The 24,177-nt window shown below is 45.3% G+C and overlaps 1 protein-coding gene across 1 annotated transcript; it reads right to left on the reverse strand.

Annotated features, from left to right (window-relative positions):
• Positions 1-10,412: 10,412 nt before the first annotated feature.
• Positions 10,413-24,118, reverse strand: LOC128875371 (peripherin-2-like). Its single transcript, XM_054120891.1, has 6 exons — positions 23,680-24,118; positions 21,975-22,111; positions 19,694-19,850; positions 14,199-14,427; positions 11,675-11,824; positions 10,413-10,481 (listed from the first exon to the last, which is right to left on the reverse strand). The coding sequence occupies exons 1-6, from the start codon at positions 23,949-23,951 to the stop codon at positions 10,413-10,415; spliced, it is 1,014 nt and encodes a 337-aa protein (XP_053976866.1). The 5' UTR covers positions 23,952-24,118.
• Positions 24,119-24,177: the final 59 nt, after the last annotated feature.

A 24,177-nucleotide genomic window follows, 5' to 3' on the forward strand; every position in this document is an offset into this window, starting at 1 on the left:
CGTCGAGTGCCACGAAGTTGCTCGATCCTCGAGCTCGAGACCGTGACGGACGAGATCTCGAGTGATCGTCGCTTGTCTCCAGCATTTGAGGATCAACCAGAGGGCGACGACGGATCGATTCCCCTCGGCGAATCCACGGGAGAACCTGGAACCGAACTCTGTGTATTCAGAAAGGAGAGACCGTTTCGAGTTTACGTAGGTCCTCGAGTGTTTTTTCGTATCTTGCGTCGATGTCCCCGAGTTCTGGCTTCTAGGAGCTTTCTTTTGACGGTTATCGGGAAGTTCGATTTAAATTTTTACTGTTCCGAGTTATAGGAGGCGAGAATTTTAAGTTATTTACGCTACTTTGTCGACAGACTGCTCTGTACTACCGATGAGGTACTCTGCAGTGCCGACAGACTGTTCTGCGCTATCGGTAGAAGGCCCCACCTTGGCAATAGAGTACTCTACGCTACCGATAGAGTGTCCTACCTTGCCACCAGAGTGCTCCAGCGAAATCCCTGCCGTGCATAATGACTTGACACGGTCCAGAGTCGCTGAACCCCTATAAGGAGACTCAAGATCGGTCAATCGCCCCTTGAACAAGCGTAAAAACGTCTTTGGCAACGACCATTGTCCGCCATTCCCCGACTTATTTAAGTTTGGCATTGCTGCGCGATTCCGTGGGATCACCGTGGATGGATCTCGATATTTACAGCGCTTGGGAGTGCCACATCAATCTCGCGACGGGCTTGAAATGGCCGTTCGGGTTGCTCGCAAATCCACGTCGTTTAGGTGGCCGGTGCATTAAACGGGATTTATATTTCCTCGAATAGGAGCCGATGGGATCGATCGGTATTGTCGGCCGGGAAGTAGTACCATTTTGCATCTTATTTAAAGGTTTTGAACGTCGCGGGTAATAAAATCGTGCTTCGCCAATGGAAGATGCGGGAGGGAAGTTTATGGTGTTGCCACTTTTGTTGTCTATATCGAATTTCATCGTCCCTTTTCTTCGGGCACGACGGTGGCCGGGCTTTTGTGCGGCTGGATTTATGGATATTCCGTTGAAGACGAGCCGGATGAATTTGTAGTCCTCTTTGCGAACCGGAAACGATAATACCGCGGTCGCGACGATCGTTCCGCGGGTCTTGCGAGCCCGGAACACGACCCGCGGACGTTGTAACGCTGCCGGCGAATTTACTGGGATCCCCCGTAACGATCGGGAGCGGTTATGAGCTGAATACTGGAGTGGAAGAGCGTAGAATGATTTCTAGGACAACTCGTGAATGGGCACGAGCAGTTAAAGTACGGAATTTGGCGTCATCGAGGGGTTTATTGTTTCTTAGGTAGAGGGAGATTTGATTTTTGGGAAGGAAGAAGGAAATGTTTGGGGTCCTCTTCGCTTCTGTTATTAAAAAAAGTCTATCGATACAGTGCTTTACAGGGCCAACAGAATACGCTACACTACCAGCAAAGTGCTCTGCAATACCAACAGGCTGCTCTACACTACCGATAGACTGTTATACTACACATATCCATCTACCATCTACGAAAACCTCTAAAAACAAAAGTAAAAGCGATGAAAATGATTGGACCTCTGAACACATAATTCTTCTTCAAGAGAACCACGTCCCCAGGCCATCCGCCGTTCCACCCGAAATTTTTAAATCTCTGTCGGTCCTCCACCCAACAATGGAGTCCTCATCGTCAGACATCGGAAGTTCCTGTCCTCTTGTATAAATCTCCCTCTCCTCCCAGCCATTGACGTCTCGTTCTGCAGCCGTATCAGGCACCTAGCGTGTAGCAACGCTGTTTTTGCTATCGGTTCGCGGACAGCCGGATGAGCGACGCTTTCAACCAGGCCAAGCGAACGAACGAAAGGAGAAATTGCATCCGAACGAAGAGCACGTAGAATGGGAGGGGTTTGGGGATGGCCGGTCGATGGAACGAGATTAAAAGAGGCAAAGCTACAAGATTAAAAGGCAATGCCGGACACGGACCGAATCGAACGGCCCCCGGACGACTGCTCGCGGAGACATTTATATTCCTGGGAAATCGTTATTGACCGATCAGGGGACTCGAACGATCCCTGGCGTGTCGTTCCGCGCTTTTCTTTCTTCCCTCCACCCTCCGTCTTCCGTTTCAGCGATCCACGCGCCTCCGGGCGCCCTACCAAAGATACACGCGCGCGTACATTCACACAGGAACACTTTGTCCCTGGTTCCTTCGAGGTTTCATTGTCGTTTATGGTATCCAGCCTTTTGTAGCTTCCTGGCTCGACCCGTCGTCGTTTTTCTCGGTCCGCGGAACTGAAACGCAGCTCTACCGGTCGCTCGAGGGGGCGGTTTTACGAGAAGTTTAATTGGCCTCGTAATTTCGGCTGCTGGCCACCGGGCGAGGACAAATTCTTGTTTGAGGGAGGAGTTCTCTGGGGCTCTGGCGCTTGACGCGACGCGTTCCACTGAATTCTCTTTATTTCTCACGGTTTTTATAGATCGTAGGCCATGGAACACTCTAATGGTAGTGTAGAGGGTTCTGTTGGCACTGCAGGATGCTTTAGCGGCAGTGTAGATTAGTCAGTCGATACTGCAGACCAATCTGCCGGCAACACCTCGAGATATTAGCGTTAGAAATGTATTAAATCTAGAATTTTCTTAGAAAATAAAAATTTCCTTTTCTTAGAAATGTTCTGATCGCGATTCAGTTGGATTTCTCTTCGAGCTCCACCTCCATTTTTAAACACGATCCCCACGTGCTTTATTATTCCTCCAACGTAAAGTCAGATAACGCGCCATCGGCATTGCCCCGGCGCATTTTTATTGCGCTGTTGTTATTAATCACCCAGCGACGAAATGTGTTACCGCCTTCCGACCCCTATCCATCACCCTCCATCTTCTTCCGTCGTCTATTTTACTCGCAGATTTCTTCGAAGTCGCCTTTGAAGGATCAAAGGGACGGTGTATCGAGTTCCCCAATGGATCTTGCGCGTCACGGATCAAGGGTCACGGAGCACTTCGTTAACACGTCAGGGGTATCCAATTATTCCAATGGAAAACGGGCCGTGTTAACCCTTCGCACCCTGAGGAGTCGTAGAGTAATAGCTGTAGAGTAATAGCCAAGTGCGCGGAGTTTTTATTTGAATTTCTGTCTAAGAGGATGATCACGAATAAATCTTGACAATTTGGTCATTTGCACAACCTTCTTCGGACTTAAAATTTCTGTTGATCAAAGATAAGCACACACGAATCAATATAATATTATTTTTTATTACCTCCAAGTGCCTGAACAGTACAGCTTGGGGGTGCAAAGGGTTGAAAGGTCCGGAGTACCTGTACCAAGCAAATGACGCCAATTCTTTTACCTGAAATTACCAATGTCCCCTTGACGTTCGAATTCAACCTCCGCCAACTTTTCCCGCCAAGTTTCCAGCCCCTCCCACGCACCCCATCGACGAGCACGCACCCAGGCGCATTAGCAGCGCGTTTAATCGTATTTTTATTATTTTCCTCGGGGTGTTTTCAAGGCCAACGCTTACCTGTTGCTGCTCTCCGCAATTATGCATCATCCTTTCAGCCGTCGGCTGTATGCTCGAGGGACTTATCGCGGAAACTCGCCTCGGTTTTCCCGCCTCCCCCGACGACCAGCGAAACGGAGAAAAAAGATGGCAGCTGGTCGGGGAAAACATTGTGGCTGGCCGTGTATGCTCGTTTACACGTCGAATCGTTCTTTTTCCAGACTTTTATTATCGGAATTGTTCATTCGCCTTATTAACACGTTGGCTGTCAAACGGAAACTCGTGAAAATTTCTACCAAGTTAAAAGTTCATCTCTAAACAGTTGGAGATAGGATCATTTAATATCTGTTGTAGTAATTAATTTATTAACCGATTTATTTTCATTGTTCTTCTCAACTTTGGAATTCATTTCTTTAGTTTCATTATGGAAAGTCCTGTTACCTCTGCCGACCAACTCCCGTTAATTCTTCTCAATCGGGATAATTTCACTTGGCCCGCTTCATAATGGCTCGTGGATATTGAAATCGAAGGAACGGGAAGCGCGGGACGGTAACGAGATACGAAACGCGTCCGTGGTCGGCTGAAATTTACATGAAACTTAATCGGCTGCAGCGGATACACACGTGGCCCGGGCGCAGGCTGACTAGTTCACAGGGTGCATTTATAATTGAGCATCCGTTCGGCGGCGATTTTCCCTCGAAGCAGCAAGAGTAACGGATCGATCCCTGGATCTGTATTAATTGTTAGGAAGCTGCTACAGTTGGCGGACCGATCGGAACAGTGGAAAGCTTTGTTGGCGGAGATTGGCAGCTTGAACGAAATCCCTTGGCGATGGAACGGACTGTTGTGCTTTCGACGACCGATTGATTCCGATGACTTTGTATCGAAGCTTTAAGTTTCGTTCAGTGACGAGTTACGGTCAGGTCTAGATCAATTTCCCACATGTCTAATTCTTTAAAAACTAATCCTCCTCAGATTCCATGATACTAATCTTTGCCTGAACATCCTGACCACCTTAGCAGTGTCAGTCTATGTTACATCTAGGTCAACCTCCCTTAACGATAACTCTCCTTAACCAGTCGAGGTCCACACAGTCGTGAAACTTGCAACAGTGTTCCCATAGTTTGAGACTCGTTGGGAATCCGATCGGAGCAGCGTTCCAAAAAACTTCGCATGCTCGAACGCAGTCCTGGTCCGCATTTAACGGGTTCGTACGAGAGGATCTATCTTCGCCGATGTTTCGCTAAAAGCCGCTGAAAGACATTTTTCTTTCGTCCTTTTACTCGGTTCTCCGGTTATTTCTCGTAGTAGACGAAAAGCTCCGCGGTAAGAAACTTTTTTGGAATTTCAAAGGAACGAGCCGGACGTTAGAGGGAGCGACATAAGCAACCGAGAATAGCGCCGATGGACCGGAGGAGTATGAAAACTCGGTACCCGCGTATTTGCCTGATAAAAGCCGAGCAAGTTCGAAGAAGACTCGACTGGGCTCGAAACTTCGCCGATACGGTCGGACACTCAGAAAATTGCGCTGTCTGGATTAACGCAACGATCCCTGCTCGGGAGTTTCTGTTGCATATTAAGGGTACATCTCCCTCGAAGAGCCTCTTTGGCAGTCCAATTAACAGAGGGATTCCCATTGGGAGGACCATTTGAAATTATTTTTTCCCTCAACTAAAAGAGGAACACGGATGCAAACTTCTGCGGACATATTCGTTCGGTCTCGATGGGCTATTTGAATTTTCTCGATATTCTTTAATTAGGAAGACACTCTGACCTTGGGGTTTCAAGGTTTTCGATAGATCAAAGTTGGCTAAAATCAGAGAAAACATATTCACAGTTTTGACAGGCTATCTGAATTTTCTTGATACGCTATAATTAAAAAGCTTCGAGGTTCGAGAATAATTCGTTAGAATAAATATATTCACGGTGTCTGGACGGTGCCATCTGAATTCTTTCGACGTCCTGTAATTAAAGGAACTCTGACCTTGGCGCTTCGGTGTTTTCGAACGCCCCAAGCTGGTTACCGTATAGGTTCATGAATATTACGTCGCAGGACCAGCGCGGTTCGTCGAATTAATTAACGCAGGAGAGATACTTCTGTTTTGGAAGAAACTGGGTCGAAGTGGGGGGAACAAAAGCAACGGTAGCTATCGTATGTATGCTAATTGAACGAGGGGCAATCTGGAATGGACCCTGGCAGTGGCTTCCGGTTGATTACCATGGCAAGTACTCGGAAGAGAGTTCCTCCAGCGAACGACAATGTGAAAACAGCTTTAATGTTCCTTCTCCACTCGGTGGTCGAGTGGCTGCACGACAAAATCCTGTTCTCGGATTACCAGCGGCGTGGGACACATCAACCCTTTCGCTCAATCGCAGGACGAAGTTGATCCACGCGATCCTGAACGAATTGGTCCTTGTTCGAGTATTCTTGGTTCGAAATTCGTCGGGAAAGAAATAAACGAGAGACGTTAAAAATAAATCATGCGTCGAATCGAGCAACGGGTGTAATACCGAGTGCATGATATCGAAAACGAAATTGTTTGCTCGCTAAATATTTGAAACGAAACGTATCCAGCAAAAATCCAATATTATGAGATACAATATCACGAAATTAAAAGTTACATTCAACAAATAGTTCGGACAATTCGTGCTTGTTTTCGATCGAACCCGCTTGGCAATTTTTAAGAATGAAATATCAACATCGCACCAGCGACCCAGTTTGTTTTACGTTCGAGGTGGATCAATCACGACCATATTCAAGTCGTTGATAATCAGGTAACCAAAGAAACAGTATCCTACCAAGAGCGAGTCGCGTTTAAAATTGATCCGTAACAAGCTCCGTCAGCTGCTTCGTTATTCAGTGACAACGCAGCAATATCGCAAGATCCAGAAACGCGAGATTTCATACGCGACAACCTAATACGTGCCGAGCCGGTCCGATCGGAACAGAAAAGCGCATTGATTAATCAACACGCGAGGCGGACGCCTCCTGGGAATTAAAAACGTCGACTCACCGGATCGAGCGAACGAGAGACGAGCAAACATACCGTGTCCTTTCTGTTAGAAAAAAAAAATCAATTTCGCGAAGTAGACAATTCGATTACGCGTCCCCGCACACGTGTGCAACGTTAAGAAATGAAATTGTTCTGGACGTGGAAGTTAATTTTTTAATTCCACCGGTACATGGCGCTCGTTCTAATAATTCGAAACGATCTGGGACGGGTTCGCGATCGAAACAATTCAAAGCGATTCGGGCGATTTATGCAATTCACAACCTTGGACCATTGTTATTAAAATTGTGCGAGCCGATGATGTTAGATAGAAATCGGTCTTCTGGTTTGTTCTGACCCGGCCTGGTCTGACCAGAATGGTTTTACACAATCGGAATCGCCACTTTCCTGGACGCACCTCGTATCACCTGGAAGGGTTCAGAATTCGTAGAATCGTCCACCACCCCCTTGCAACGACGTATAAAACGGTCCAGAAAGAAATTCGCCAGAAGTGGCGAGTGATCGATTGACGCGGGAGTCCGCCTCCGTTTTCGACGCGACTTCCACTCCTCGTTCGTCCTTGTCGAATTTAATAATGGCGAATTTACGCGTGACTTTTCCACGGGTCGCTGCAATTCCCTGCAACAGGGGTAACGAAGTTCCTGCGGACCATGCAGGGCTGGCTCTATGATCTCTAGCATCGCTATCTTACACTTAGTCGCAGGACGTCCTTCCAACTCGTGTTACGAATTAAAAATAGACGAGTCGCGGTCTCCGAATTTAAAAACTTTAGTTACAGTCTTTAGTTACGGTTTCAGTTTGAGATTCAGTTTGAGCGACCACCTCAGTACAACAGTTCTATTAATCGAGCTCTGTAAACGAGACAGCTTATCCACAATTTCGCCATCCATAATCGAGGTTTCTTTATTAACTTCACAAATTTTAATTTTTTTTTCTCACTGAAGCTACCCTAGTAGAAGTCGCAGGTGGCGCACGCGGCCCTGCGTCAGGTGGCTTTTCCGCGTGTAAAGCGATCGGTTTTACGCGGCGTCCGACATATTGGTCGGCCAACAAAGGCGGCATGCGCTGGCTCGTCGACAAACGATCCGCTGAATGAAGCCCTGGACGAAAGTCTTTATCGTACAGGTCGGAATTTCGCGATTACTTTGGGCCGAATGCGCGGGGCTTTATGGAAACCACGTGACTCGAAAACAAACGGCCAGTTTTTTTTTTTTTTTTTAATACCGTCGAACGCTCGACGCGAAAGTAATTTTCGTTTTGGGGGTGGGCGACGGAAGGACGGGCGTGAACACGAGAACGAGACAAATTATTTCGAGCCACGAGTTTCTCTTCGGGGAGGTTTACCCTTTCGGAATTGAATTGTGTTTTTTTTCTCTAGTATTCGCCTTAAACGATAGGGTTTCGTGTGTGGTAATTTTGTGTCCTCAATTAAGATTGTTTCATGCTCGAGATTGTAACACCAGGACCTCTAAAAATTTCCAATCATTTTTATTTCATTTAACCTTCGCTGTGAATTACAAACAAAATTGAGACCTTCTTTCCCGAGCGCGAATAGCGAAGAAAAAGTTCACCCTCGTCACCGAACGATTCTTTGTTTTGGAACCGTCTAAACCACCCGAAAGAAACGATCGCCACGGAAAGAAACATAATCGTACCTTGCCGAACGTTTGCTCCGATGACGTGGACCCGATTCGAGCTGCAAGAAGCGACGAGACGAAGAGGGATCTCGTGGGAATCCCCGCCGGGGATCCGCGGTTCTGCTGGTTTCGCGCTCTGCGACAGATGAGGGTGCGGTTTTCACCCCATCCGAGGGTTCTTTCGCCGCCCCTCCCCCCTCCCCCGTCTGGTTTGGCCTCTACCGCAAACTTTTTGCGAGCTGGACGGTGCCAATATGGCCGCGAAACGATTAACAGTGGCGGCGGCAGGGGACAAACCTGGCTGCTCTGTTTTTTTTTTCTTGGAGAAAGAGTACACGATACGACCGAAGCTTCGTGTTCTGATCGGTATACACAAGGTTTAAGAGTTGAAGAGGTAATGATTTTCACAGAAGGCGTAGAATACGCATTATTAATAACTAATACTCCTCCGCTGTACAATGTTAATTCGCTAAAAAATTTGGAAGAGCTAGCTCGATCCCTAGCTCGATGGCTGCGTTACAAGGTCCACTCTCCATCCAGAATCGAGTTTCGATTCGGTCGGTCTCTGCGAAAGAGTGGGGTCCCGTGTTCGTCGGGCAGTTCCGCGGTTGTTTGTCGACGGGGAACGTTGCCTGGAACGCTTTTCTTCGGCAATCGATTGCCGGACGAGCGAGGGATTTCCTCGAGTGGTTCCGCTGTCTCGTGCAGCCTGCCCTCTCGAATCGGTTCGCTGGCTGCTCGAATGGGACCTAACTGCTTCCCACGATCGTTGCCGCGGCCACTGATCGAATCGAACGGAAACAATGCCCGCTAGAATAACCGGTTCACGTAGCGTCTGGACGGTTAACCGAACAGGGACGCTGGTTCCTCCCAAGTGCGTTACGGTTTTCGTTAGCAAACGGCTGAAAATCGGGAAACTGGCCGTTGGCCACTCTCTCTATCCGCCGTTCCCGCCCCTTTGGGACAATAGCGTTTCCGGAAATGGAACGGTAAACATTTCGGGGGCGATTTAACGTCGTCGCTGTGATTACGAGGCGACGTTGCGTCGGGGAGTCAAATTCGGTTCGATAGCTGTGCGAAATAGTATTTTTCGAGGGGAGGGCGGGAAGCAGTTCTAGCTGTTTATCGTTAACTAGTATTTAGTTGTCGTTTCGAAGGATTGTATTTCGCAGATACGTTTGAGAAAAGTTTGGGAACCACTGGTCCGCAGGTGGAAAACTAGAAACGAGTTAATTTTAGCACCGTTGACGCTGCTTTTCGTTACAGTCGACTCCCCGATCGAGATCCGGATGGCTCCTCGTCCTTCTGTCTCCTCTCAGTCTTCCAATTCAGTTCCACATCGATCGGTCGATTCGATACCGCTGGAGAACGAGCGATTTAGCGACGCGACTCGATTAACCGACTCCAGTAATCATAGTGAAAGCTATCGTCGGATCTCAGCGACGGACTCTCGAGGAAAGAAACTCGGGAGAAGTCTTATCTTATCGTTCCCTCCTTGGGAACCCGCTGGAAGCTTGTTTGTTCCACGAAGGCCGTTTCGAGTGTATCGTAATCGATGATCGATTAATCCCCGTGGATGCTACTTCGTTAGAAGCGCCGCTCGGATGGCTTTTCATTTCGATAAAAGCCTCGAGAACGTCCCCCCCTCCCCCCCAAGACGTTATTCGTAGTTGGCGATTTTTACGATCGACCACCTTGATCGATACGAACGGTTTTGGGGCCGATCTATAGGGTGGCTCGCTGGAAACAGGACGTTTAAGGCGATAATCTTGTAGATTGGTCATCGTAGACGTCGAACAGAGAAAGGACATTTTTTTCTTTGGGAAATGATGCTTTACGTAGTTTACTTTAACGATAGATATTTGCTTTGCTCTGAAATAAATTTCTATCGTTTTTGTAATACACTGAAAACAAGATGAGAAAAATGTTTTGTGTCGATGGTGTGCATGGTTGATGTATCGACTAAACATCTATGAAACAGAAGTTTCGAAATGTATACAAAAAATTGTCCCGATTCAACGAAAATTCTTCAGTTAATTCAGCAATTCGTGGAAGAATTTAATGCACCAATGTTTATTCCTAATAAATTCTTCTACTACTCGTTAACATATTTGTCCGGAACACCGAACTCGCGAAGAATACCATGATTGTTGGTTTTCTCTTGACCCGTCCGGTACAGTATTTTTATGCGAACGACCAGGCGCGGAAATATGATTGTTCCAAGTTACGTCTGACTCCTTCCTAACCGGCGGAGGATTCCTCTTCGTGATTTCAATCCGTGTCGCTGGAATAAACAAGTGGTCTGAGGTCGATCAACGAGTCTCCGCGTCCACTGTTCTTCTGCGAAAAGAAAATACGTGCTTCAGGAAGGAAAAATATTCGTCCAAGAGGAATTCATCCGAACCGTTCCTCTGCTCTTTATTTAACCACTGCGGACTTATTTAATAGCAGTGAAATATGTACAATTTCGTTATAAAAGCGATTCAAGTTTATATTAACACTGCCACGACAATAATCCCAAAGGTTTCTGCGTGAAATGAATCGAAACAAAAGTTAAATGAAAATTAAGAAAATTTGTCTCCGTAAGACAAAAATCACAAAAGGCACTTAATATTTGGCCACCCAATGTAGTTTTCCCCCTCGAGTCCACTTGTCTTCCTTTCGAGGTGAAATAAGTCCTCGATAATTTTTTAAAAAAGAACTTTCCACCTCAGACGATAAGAAAAAATTTTCTCGAGGGCAGAACGCACGAAGCAACCCTTCGTTGAAGTTTTTTAAATTTCTCTTCATCGCGCGGCGTCGGCCCAATAAAAGTCCGCGTTTCCTTTCCCTTCGGCCCTAGCTTTTATTCCGACTGGAAGAAATTAGAACGTTAAACAAATAAAACTCCGCCGCGATGCCGCTCGGGCGAAGTGTTATTTCGAGGGAGGCGCAAACTTCATTCTGCAAATATTTCTCGCCGAAGTTGGCCGAAGTTGCCGCGGCATCCCTTTAACTCTTTTCACCTGCAACGGGGCTGCCGGGATACACGTGTACGGTTTGAGAATTAGCGACTCGCGCTGCGGAAAGCTCGCTGCGGATCTGCTAAGGGAAGATGAAGCTGTCTGGGGCCAGGGGTGCCCAACCTAGACATACTTGTAGCCTGAATCAATCACAGTAACCACGAAATTGGTAGTGATTTGCAAAATTTCGGTGCTTATTACCCAGATATACAATTCAAAATTAGAATCACCGACGGATGATTAAAAATTTGAAAGTTTCGGTTGTGATTTCTTTACAGGTGCTACAATTTCTGTTTTATCGGAGTAAAATTTTGTCTACTATAAGCAACCCAATTTTCAAAGATACCACCTGTAACTGTTAATATATTCATCTAGATCAAAGCGTGACGCCCTCAGCGGGCGCCAGTGCGACAGTGACGGCGCCTGAGGGGTCCCTACCTCTCTGCGCCATACCAAACGCGATCCATAACCTACCTGTTAAGGATGCTTTCCGAAGCATTCCTCCCAAGAAGAAAAAAACTGTCCACTCACCCGATCGATCTGGCAGAGATTAGGTCCGCTGGCGTTCCCAAAATCGAGACGACCATAGAGCCAACCCGGTGCACCTCTCCAGCGATTCCCCAACGCGACAGCGTTTCTCGCAGCAGTAAAGTCGAGTCTCGACAGCACGGTCACGCCGACCTGGAACATTTCCTCATACGTGACGTCACGTACACGTGATCGCGCGAACAACGCCAGCAGCGACTCGAAAGCCACCCTCCGTCGCTCGTTTCCCGCCCGTTTCATTGCGTTGCAATTTTTTCTCCACGCCCCCTTTCATCCCCCCCACCGACAATGTTTCCACTCGTAAAACAGTGTTTTCCGTCTTTACGACGCGCCATCGCATGGCCCCATCGCGTCTGGAAAGACTACTCTCAGTTTAGAGAGGCTTTCTGGCCTATAGTTGCTCTGGGCTTTTTTTTTATGCGCCTCTAAGGGAGGTTCGATGAAAGTTCGCGACGTTTTCGTAAGAGTTCGTCACTGGGGTGGTTTACGATTGGTCGAGGGGAGTCGTTTCGGAGATTTTAGGGAGACGGTAATCTTTTCTGTCGAGATGTGCCGAGGGGGAAATTAGGGGTTGGTTGGAGACGGATTGATCGTTAAGCGCTATCTACACAGGATGCTGTTTGGAGTGGATCACTGAAATAATTTTTTAGAGAAGATTAGGGCGTCGGAGTTGGGTTTGGTGGATTTTAGGGAGAGGACATTAGGGGTTGGTTTAAGATAAACTGATTTTTAACGGTTTTCTGAACAGAGCGATGTTTGAAATGGATCAGGCTCTGCCAAAATAATTTTTTAGAGTAGATTAGGGCTTCGAGGTATAGTAACCTGCAAAGCAAACGCAACATCAACCCTCCCCCGTCAACCTGTTGCTAATTCTCAGCACCATGGCACCCAGAAGTCCAGGCTGCGCCCACAATTTGAATTCTACGTCATCCCATTAAATTATTCGAATGGTCCCCAGCCCTAATTAAGACTTATCGATCGACGATGTCCCACTCAACCGCTCAGTTAACCCTTTCGGAGCACTCAGGCCCGCGATTATCCGAAATGCGCGTCGTCGATTCAAGGGTTGATCCTTCTCTCAACAGTTTTTGTTCCTGGTCGAGAGGGAGGTTGACGGCGGTCGTGGAGAACGCCGTGTGGCGGCTGCGAGGGACCGAATTAAATGGATTAATTTATCGCTTGATAAAGGAAAAACTCGCGGGTGAATGGAACGCGGCGGGCTTAATTAACCGCGACTATTTGCCGGCTTAATGACATCAAGACCGAGCTCGGGCGCCACGGTCGAAGAATGGTGGGAACGGAATTAAATCGGAGAGGTGAAACGAGCTTTGGACACGCGAGCTCCTCTATTGGAGGACCATTGGTGGACCAATTTTCGCGCCTGGAAATCAATAAAATAAAAAAAGAAGTTGGTTGCGTTTGGCTGTAGAGGCCGATCATTAAAATCACCCCAAATCGGTGTCCTTCGAATATTGTGCAAGGTATTTCTCTTGAATACAAAATTATCGCCACATTTCGTTCGATTTATTGATGTATTAATATAATTGAGGTAAATAATCTCATTTCAACATTAATACCTATCATCACAAATCTAATAGTTAACCAGAAATTTTGGTCAGTTTCGAGTTACGTTCTTGTTACGCCATACACTCTGTGCCAAAGGAAAGATGGAAAGAACGTTGACCAGTGAACCGAAGCGAAACGAACGATCCCACTCCTAATAGGTAACGAGATATTTTGCTTGCCTCGGATTCCGCTCGGAAAAAGATTTTCCCAGCGAGCGACTCGACGAATGTTATTCACCTCGCGCGCAATTTATCCGCCGTTAAACGAATCGACGCTTTTGTCGCACCCGATCGGAAGGCTAAATGTGAGTTATTGAATCGAGCGGCCGGAAATTTGGCATGAAAAGCGACCATTCGCGTTAAAATATTACGCGTGCCGCAGTTTCGATGACGCTTGGTATCATCGCGCCCCCGGTGCAATCAATAATGTCAAATGAATCCGATAATCCAGAACTGTTCAAGTTCTGCCGCGAACCGCTTTACTCGTTGTACGACTTATTTATGTTATATCTGTACGAGATACTCGAAATATGGTCGCAACAGATTGTATATCGTTGAGAGAAACGAGGATCAGCCTTGCACACAATATTTTTTCTGTTGATGGTAGAAGGATCGAAGGGTGGAAACACTCTTTCGAAGAGATTGAAGATATACTTTCACTGTGAGTAACGTAGGGTGAGCTATCGATAGAGTAGTACGCTCTGTAGGTAAGGAAGGTCGCTTTGTTGGCAATGCAGGACCTGTCGATAAATCCTGCGACCACCTAGGGTCATACTACTACAAAAAACAGAATAATCAGGTACATTTTAGCTCTCCAAATTAACTCAAACTTTCTGAATATACCCTCCCCGATACAAAATACCAAAAAATCCTCCAATCAACTGTCACGATTCCTAACTACGTGCGGACGATAGTTTGCGGAGCTTGCGTTGTTATTGATTTACCTGGAACACAAACAGAAACACGATCAGCACCGCGGCGGAGTAGAGTGTACCGTTTAGCGCGGTCTTCACGACGACGAGACAGCCCCGAGCGTTCAGGGTCTCGTAAGTGGAGTTCTGCTCGGGATTTGGCAGCTGAAGGGGATCGTGATAGCAGGGACCCTTTGCGTCCATTCGACAGCAACTCCAAGGCACCACCGGCGGCGTCACGCGGCCGTCCAGCTCCGCGTACCTGAAACAGGATTCCAAACGTGTCGGTTCGCGTTCTCACGTTTCGCCCAGCCCTCGTTCCTCGGCGTATTCGCGGGGAATACAACCCAGACACTTCTATAGAGACGTTTAGGGGAACGGGATGTTGGTTCCTAGATGGTTATCCGCGGAAGGGTCACTTAGGAAAAATGAGCTTGCAGCTTTCCTGGGGATTAAGTAATACGCTCGGTCTCGTTTCTCTCGACCTGGGTACTAATATCAGTTAACGGGGAGGATTTCTCGTGGTGAACGTTGCGATGGGAATTATATGGAATTTGATACGAAAGATATTAATTTGACGAGGGGAGTCTCTCGAGGGAATCAGTTTCAATGTGGAGTCTCTGACTATTTGAAGTGTTGTCTGAAGTGGGCTCTACTGAATTCATTTTTTAGAGAAGGTCAGGCTTTGGAGTTAGATCTCAGGGATTTTAGGGAGAGGAAGTTACGGGGAGTTCTTGACTATTTTCATGTTTATTTAGGTTTATATTTCATGATTACGTATTGTTTATATTCAGGTGATGACTTTTTGGTAACCCTCTTGTTTACTAATAAAACGAAAGAAACTTTTTGAACAACTTAGTTAGTCGCAATTAACACGCATGCGTCGTCTTGTGGACAAACTGAAATTGTTTGTGTATTTTTTAAAATTAAAGAAACTCGAGGTTACCGATAATTCGTGGAAAGTTGGCGAGACAACTTAATCTTGCCGATTCATTCGTATGTATAGGTTGTCAGAGGTACGATGTCGTGGCAATCCTCGTCCAGCATAATTCTCCTCGCAGATATAAAAAGTTTCGTCAAGTAGAACCATACGAGACGAGACACGCCAGTCCAATCGGCCCCATCGTCGCGCCGCAAAAAGTTGTAGCGTAAAAGCTACCCACTCCGAAACAGTCATTCTGTTTTCTCCAGCCATAAAACAGAATATAACGCACGGGGGCTGAAAACGTTTCATCGAAACTATCCCGGTCGGCCATCTCGGATACTCCGTGCTTCGACGAAAATTAAACTCGTCGACCAAGTTTCAATTTTTCCAGGTCTCTGGAAATCTTTGCTCTGCCAGGAAAAATCGTCGAGGTTACGACGATGCTTGTATATTCTGCATTCAAAGGGGTGCTTCCTGGGCGAAAAGATAGATTCTTTCGTTGTTGTGGTAGTTCAAGCCTTGAAAATATTGATCAGTTATCGTTTCTTCTGAATGATTATTTAGAAAATTTCAAAATTCAAGATCCATTTCAGAGATGGTCCATCCTTTCATCCCGTATTTCTCACACACACAACAAAGCCTCCCCTTCTCCAATTTTTTGTTGTCCCTCTACACGTCATCAGTGACCAGGAATAATCCCCGATGGTTTCGGCGGCGTAAACTCGAGCAAAGTTCCCCGAACGCAAAGGGCGCCTTTCGGTTCTTGTTCCCGAACTTCGCCGCCCCTACGGGAACCGCCACGGCCGACCAATCGGCATTCCGCAAGTTGTTGAACTTGCTAATTCGAACTTGTCCGCGAACATGTCCGCGAAGTCACGGAATGAGCTTGCGGCCCGTGTCGCGTGTCCCTCTGGCTGCCGGCGCTTTCTCAGCCGTGGCTTTCGAGCCTGGTTTGGAAGTTTTCGAATGAAAGGGGACACCCGCTGGCCAGCAGGAGTTCCCCGTGTTCGATACGGTGGTCGCGCTCCGGGTAATTAAACGCTCGGGCATCGATCTACGGCTGGATCGATCTGCGGTATGCGGTACGAATTATTGCAGAAATTATTAACCCTGGAGACGGCCAACGAGGGGTGGAGACGGGGAGGAGGCAACGTGGTTGGCTCATATGGTTCAATTTTATGACTAATACAGGCTGGGCTACGAAATTCAGCGTATACCAGAAACTAATAGGAAGGTTCGTGGGTGTCTTTATTTGTGCTCGGAGTGACGTTGTGGTTTCGAACATTCTGCGCTTTGTTTTTGAACGAATTAGTGGTCTGTTGTCATTTTTTCGAGCATGTCGAGGGAGACTGTTTTGGACTATGTCTGAAGGAACGAAGAAATCCATGGTAGACTTTTTGTTATGTTTTTGTTGATATTGGTTGGTGTCCTTGCATTTACAGCCAGTCCTAAGTATTATATTCTCCGTGTAAAGTTTATTCGTGTACCTATGTATAACGAAACATTTATTTGGAATGATCGAATTTATTATTCGATCTAGACTTTCTTCGATAGAGGCGAGTACAAATAATTGTGAGACTGCCTGTATTTGAAATGACGCATTGTATATCGAGTGAATTGTGTTTCATAAATCGATATATTTTTCTCATTAGCAACGGGCTTCCTTGTTAATGCAGGCATTGAAATTTGTTTTCGAATGGGATTTCACAGTGTGCGTTGCCATTTCAATGACAAATGTCGTATATAATATAATTAGGGTTGATTTTATGTGGTTGACCGCGGCGGTCGACGTTCGTGAATAGTTGTGACGTGGAGGAGGCCGGGATCGATCCACTTCGAGGTATAATTCTGCAATTAACATAACGAGAAATCGATAACCCAGTGTTCTACCTGCGATTATCAGCCGCGACACAAAGGCTACTGTTCAGAACGCGCTATTAACCCTTTATTATTGAACGTATTACCGCTGGAACATAATGCACGCATATATCAGCCTAGGGAAACCTAACTATTAGTCAATTAACGCGTAAGTACACCTGGCCAGCGCGACCTAATCGGAACAAAATAAATTACTTCGAAAGCTTGCTGCTCAATATCGTCCCCTTTTCAACCAAAAATTTCTGAATGGATGAGCCAAATAATATTTGACATTAATATTTGTCACTCTCGAAAACTGCATAATTTAAATATTTAAATTTTAAATTAAACATCTCCTTTGGTTCGTTAAATAATACCACGATGAAAAGCCAGATGTTAACGTTGCTCTTCCCTTTGAAATAGTTAATCCTTTCATTCACACCACCCCGATATTTTTCATTCCATAAAGCACCTGTCAGGAAGTTGTGGAGCCATCAGTTATCCCGTATCGATACGCATCGTACACGGCAATTTTAGTTGTATAAATCGTAGCTGTAACAACGCTAACTTATACTACGATAAAACTGATTTATTTTCGGCGACGTTGACGGCGCCAAAACGGGTGTTATCTAATATTCTATCTTAATCGAAAATCACCATCATCATTCATTACTACGCCATCATATCTCTCGCTTCGCTCCTTCTATTTCGTGTTGTACGCGTAGAAAAGGGTTCGCCCGGAAAATAAACAAATAAATATTTTACCGGGTCTCGATAACGGTTTTTCAATGCAACGATAAAATGGTCGTTTAACCTATCTCTATTGTATTTAACAAAGAACGTTCTTCATCGAGTCTGTTCAATAGAATTACCGAAATTAACCTTTGGTATCCAGAATATAATTTATGAAATGTTACAAGTAATAATGCTATGTATATGGAAATTCGGTTGGTATTTAATTTTAAATCGTTGAAGTAAATTTAATTCAATCGCTTGCGAAGCACGAGGACATTGGTTTAGGTGTGAACATCGAAGGGTGAATCTAAATATTTTAAAAATTCCCGACAAGAAAATTTTTGTTAAAAAAACCTCCGCGATCCTCTGTACAATGGCTATTTGCAGGGGAAATCTTTCAAACAAAACGAGCAAAAGGTATCGAAAAAGCATCGCCAGCAACATTTCACTGTCTCCTCTGGCGAATACGAGCCAAGTGGAAAACACTTCCAGGTGGGCGTTCCACGGGGTGGCTCAGGTAAAAGCACGCGTAGAGTGGCCCCTGAGTGTAGGGGCCAGGGATGGGCGAAACTTTTATCTAGATGAAAATGTCAAATAACGAATAACAGAGAAACGGAGTGGAAATAAAAACAAAAATTAAAATCCGTGTTGTAGAATGAAATCGATGAAAACGAACTTGTTGGATCGAATAAACTTTAGGTTTGTTTTTACTCGCTGTTCGCTATTCGAATTAAATTTTACACATTGGCAACGACCCCTTGCATATTAACAATTAAATAACGTTCATTAATACTACGCTAATAAACTCCGCTTGTGTATTTTTCGGAGCTACTGATACGAGGTGCAGAAATGCAGAATTAATTTCTATTATTTCAAGTGTAGAAATTAATTCTGTATTTCTACACAAAATAATTATACTACGAAGCTGCAATTAAATTACTTTTATCCCTCGCATAAATTTATAACTACTCGCAACTTGAAATTCCATTAATTTATTTCGTTAATTCAGTTTTCCGTGCCACAAATAAAACTCGTACAGAGCCGTGCTCGCATATTATGTCGCCGTGGCGGCGCCAGTAGAGTGTAAAGGGTTAAAATGTTATAACTCGCCCGCGCCCGGGCCCGTGGCGCGTTAAAATTTCGTTTCTGCTTCGTTCGCGTGGTCGCGCGACGGGGATACACATAGTTGTAATTAAAATCCTGGCATACTTTCTGCGTTTCCATTAAAGTTCCGCGAAAATTCGTTCCCGGACTGACGGCGGACAGGATTGCGCGAGGTATTGCGTGCAATTATTATTGCGCGTTGGCTGGAAACTGAAAAGTGGCTGGAAAGTTCGTGATCATGATTCATCGATCCGTGCAACGAGCCGAGAGTCTTTAATACGGCCAAAAGTAATGTGCATTTCTACCTATACGGATATTAATATTTGGAGATTAACGTGTGTTGGCTTTCGGGTCTAATTCATTTTTAATTTCATATTTTTCGTTCGACTTGTAGTTAAAAAAATTTCTGTATAGCGATTGGAGCTTCGATTCAGAAAGAAATTAATTCTGTATTTTGTTTGCGGAGAGTTCTGATCACTTTACAGCTTTGAATTTAATTCTACATTTTTTTTATACCAACTCCCGACTACTTTACATATTTACATAATACGGTTAATGATGAATTATATTATTTATTATCCCTGGAGTATCCATACACGAATTCCAAAGATCCACCCTCCTTGCTTTTGAAAATACACCCAGGTAAATTTACTACCAACTTCGACTTTTTTTTGTATCCCATAGTGGAGCAGTAAAGAAGCATCAGTATTGATACCCGAGGAGGCGAAAGTGAAGGTTTACGGTGCGAGCATCGGGAAGTTCGCACGGTCTGCGCATTGTCATGGAAATCAGGTGGAAAGATAATGGGCCGATAAACGCGAGGGGTGTTGGAATTTTACGATCTCAACGTCGATCGGGACGGCGATATCGAGGCTCGATTGTTCCCGAATAATTAACTGATAATTACTTCAAGATATCCGGCGAATCCAGCACGAGGAGGTCTCGTTGCAGCCAGTACGTCTTGTGCCAATCGTCGAAGGAATCTATCCCGCAGCATCGCATGCGAATCTGCATGTCGTCTATCCTGCGCTTCCACGTCACGTCCGTGTAATACCTTTTCATGCCTGATACGTCAAACGAAGCCTGGTTCGATCATTACAGAAAATAGAAACCGATTCTTCTAAATAATTGAATTTTTCGTGAATTTTTCGCCACAGGAATTCAATTTTATTCAAAGATGACGAATTTTGTTTTATTTTAAAAGGGTCGATACCTTGATGATCGAGCCTATTTCCAACAATAACTACCAAGCAATCGTAACTAATATTCCGCAGATTTGTAGGTCACTTTATAATTCAACCCTGGAGCTATTAAAAAATTGTCCCCAATCGTCACGCCTGGAACCAGGTCTTAAGCTCATTCAATTCCGAATCAACGGGATACTTATTTCGCGGAAAGAGCGTGATCTCCAACGTGGCGTTTATTGAAGCCCCTCATGCACCAGGATTAGCTGGGTCAAGCTTAATTGCGCGTTGGTAATTCTCCATTAAGTCGGGAGTATCTCTTTCAGCGTTCGAAAATTCGCTTGAAAGTGGTGCGCTTTTGAAAGCGGCGCGCGCTGGCTCCGGGAGCGTTCCGCATCGAGCAAACGAAGAACCGTAAAATCCTACGTCACGGTTGCTTTTGCCGGAGTTATCAGACTGTCTGAAGTCTAAATTATGTTCCCCTTTTGGACGGCTACTTGTACGGCGTGAACTTCGACGAGTGTCTCTGGGAGCAAACGAGTTCTAGTTTCCGATGTGACCCGCGACTAATTATACGCTGAAGAGACGCGTGCACGTGTGCACGTCGGTCCGTGTGTGCCCTAGCGTGTACGTGTGTGTGGAGCATGGAAGGGTCCCGGGGCATCGAAGGAAGGCTTTAGGGTCAAAGTTCTTCAGAGCGTCGGAATTGTAAGTGCCGAGGAGTTCCGAGGAGAATAGAGAGCAGTGATTACAGAGTGCAGAGTCTCTTGAAGATTCACGCGGAGGGACAACTTTTCAAACGGGTGGGTCCCTTGTATCTTCGCTTGCACGTATTTTGAAGGAATTAAACAACGACCTTGGTTTTACAGATCGCGACGTTTACGGGATTTTCCGTTTCGAGGGGACGGGGGTAAGGCAAACTGAGAATTAATCAAATTAATCATTTAGTTTTTTCCTCGTTTACTTAATATTCATATTTAGGACGTACTATTCTCCTCTAATTCGCAGAGGGAGGAAAAATGAAACGGAGCGGCCTGTCGCGGGCATTTAATCGCCACGGGTCGATATTTAATTATTTCGACCGAACTTTTCAATCATTTCGATGGTGACTCGGACCAAAAATTTTAATTTTTGGCTCGCTCGTGGTATTTTTCAAGCTCTCGATGAATTCCTGATAGGATACACAAAATATCGGAAAGTCGTACGTTAATACGAGACATTCAGCGGTGTGTATCACCACGAGCCACGGTATTGGAAGTATCGAAATCGAAGAAAAATATCAAATGACAGTCCGATTCAATCTTTTCCTGCGCTATTGGAAACAGTTTTCTGGGATATTCAAAAAGTCCAGCGCGAAACGCGATGACGCACGCACGAGAGTCCACGGATGGTCTCTATGGCAGACAGATGGTGAAAACGGGGAAATAGTGTCCCGGCATAATATGCAAATCGGCGGTCGAAACGCCCTTGCCTTTCTTCTCCCATCCCACTCCTGTGGAAATTACTGATGGAAATCTCGTTTGGTGTCTACCTACTTAATGAATAGATACGGCACGACTGGATTCTCTGGCGAAATTCGAAACGTTTGCTCACGATAAACTCCGGACCGATGCTTTCGCGTCCTGTCCTCCGATACGCAAATGTACCCTGATGATCTCTCGATGATAACGTTAGTGGACATGATTCCGATCGATGGAGAGCACTGGCCAGTTTCAGAGGGGCAGTTTACGCTAGTTGGGTTAGGAGGATGAGTCACGGCCCGCTTGAGATATTCAGTTTTTACTGGGAGAGGATTTTATAAGGATCTAAAGAAATTAATTCTAAAAGTGATAACGAAAACAAATTTAGTTTCGGTTTCTGAGGCGCCATTAACTTCTCGAGGGGCGAATTTAAAATCTTTTTTTTTGTTACGATTTTTAGGATTTTCGGTTGTTTCAATCGGAAAGAGACCAAAACAAAAAGGTTCGTTTTCACTGAGAGATTTAATGGAAATATTCGCGTCACCTTCCCGGAGAGTGTCGCGAATTTGTAGCGCCAGGTGCTCCGCAGTCGAAACGGAAATGCTGGCCATGAAGCATCCCACGAGCACCACGAACAGGCCCAGCATCGTCCACGCGAACAATCTCAAATTCATCCAGGGCCTGGAACGATCAAAATCAAATATATTAAACAATGTATTTTGTTTACTCGAACAACTTTATCGAAAATCACACTCCGGACTCGATTACACGAAAGAGTTCAAAGAACTCGAAGAATTGTTTAATAAACGATGAAAATGATCCTCGGAAAGGGGGATGAAAATACGAACAAATGACGCGTGAGAGGAGTAGAGACAAGTGTGGAGAGAAAATAGGGTTCGGATTCCGGGTTCCTCGATCGACTGGCGCGGAGGGGTGGGAATTAACCCCACGGTGTGTTTTTCTTAATTTCAGCAGGGCGAATTGGAAACGGGCCGGTTGCCGAAGGCCAATCGATTTGTCAGAATTTTCAAGTAATTCCGCCCGCGTCGATACTTCCACGTACAAGGTTCATTTGTTTTAATTACCTTTCCTCGTTAACGTATCTTTGCGGTTTACCTCGCGGCCGGAGATTTTCGCGCCCTCTCGGTTACGGGGCTCTGATATCACGGGGCTGGAGGATATTGGAAGGGCGCTGAAAATAGTCTGGCTTGGGGGGTTTAAATTAGTCCCGTTCGGGTTAAAAATGGACTCACGAAGGCGTTTGTTCCGCTACGAATTGTGAGGTGAAAACGTGCCAATTATCGATGTTTACTATCGAAAATGGGGGTGGACACCCCTTTGCTGTATGCATTTTGTCATAATTCTTCAGAATTTTTAAATCGAGAGGTGAACGTCAAGAGTGAAAAATATGTTTGCTTTAAAATATCTACGAACGATTAATCATTAATCATTTGGATGAAAATCATAGCTATGTCTAACAATTTTTCTTGCGAAAGTTTCTTAAGGAGTTCGTATTTTAAAAACCAATATTTACATTTTTATTACGAGGAGTCACCCCCTCGTGCTACAATAATTTTGAACACTGTGTATATCAAGAGTAAAAAATGCCGCAGAATATAAACTCCTCTATATTTTCTCTTTCACGTTTGGCCTCTGCTTCGCGATTTTCTTGCTCGACGCTTTTGTACCTTTTTCCACCCCAGTTTCCCCATCGTTTTTCAACACTTTTCCCGCGCACACTCCCGCTTATTAAAATTCCTTTTCTCGATCCCTTTGTCTCGCTCGCAGACTTTCCTAATTTTCATAGACCATACCGCGTACACTCGGATCTAATTATTAAAGTCTATCTTCATTTACATTTTTCGGATTCTCCCGGAGCACCGTTCCCCCAACACCCGTTTCATTTTCATCTTCTTCTCCGGATTTTGCTTGGCTATCTAACCTCTCCAATCTATGTACTTTCTCAAAACCCCTTTGCGCGTTTCTTCCGAGGAAAACCCCTTTTCCCGATCTCTCCTCATCTTCTACCCAATTCCCTACACGATATTATCAATATTATCGATCACGTTTCCATTACTTTTCCACCGTCGCTTAATTACTCTTCGCCTACTGTATTTTTCTCGTCGCATAAAGCACAGTTAATCAATCTCCCAGCGTTTGCGCCACTCGACGACGTAATAAGGTATAATAAAGATCTCGTTACTATTATTATTTTCATCGCAAACAAGTAGCTATCGTCTCGGCGTTACCCTTCGGCGTAATGGAAGTAATTGTAGCACAGCTTCGCGCCCAGCAGATTGTGAACGAAAACGTAGAGACCGTACAACGTCAGAGTCTTGAACGCCAGCTGGAACAGGTTCCTCTCGTCGAGTCTTAATTTCCCCGCGATCGAGAACGAGGTAAACATCCCCAGGCAGAACAGGGTGAGCCCTATTAGACCGTTCACCGCTATGGCGATGATCAGGCAACGGTGGAGACATTTCCTTTCGGTCCACGTGAACCTTATGTCCCCTATCGCCATTTCTAACCGTCGTTCTCTTTTATTTTTGGTATCGTGACAGTTTCACCCTTTGCAAACTTCAGCTTTTTCTGTCAATTTCGTCTCTGTTTCTTTGTCCAATCGATCTTTAACTTCTTACATTACATTCATTTTTTTCTTACATTTTTTTCTGCAGCTGCTTAACAAATATTTAGTTCTGTTTTGTGTGCTCGTGAATATAATCATTTTGTATTGGAATGTAGAAAGA

Source organism: Hylaeus volcanicus, chromosome 4, assembly GCF_026283585.1.
Source record: "Hylaeus volcanicus isolate JK05 chromosome 4, UHH_iyHylVolc1.0_haploid, whole genome shotgun sequence".
In the NCBI taxonomy this organism is placed as follows: domain Eukaryota; kingdom Metazoa; phylum Arthropoda; class Insecta; order Hymenoptera; family Colletidae; genus Hylaeus; species Hylaeus volcanicus.

Bases quoted from the DNA above. Each gene is read 5' to 3' on its own strand.
- LOC128875371 (XM_054120891.1), bottom strand. From the start codon at position 23,951: ATGGCGATAGGGGACATAAGGTTCACGTGGACCGAAAGGAAATGTCTC. The intron at 11,825-14,198 runs GTAAATCAATAA...GAAATGTTCCAG, and splicing joins TGTTTCTGTTTGTGTTCCAG to GTCGGCGTGACCGTGCTGTC. The intron at 10,482-11,674 runs GTGAGTGGACAG...TTCTTTTCGCAG, and splicing joins ATCTCTGCCAGATCGATCGG to AAGAACAGTGGACGCGGAGA.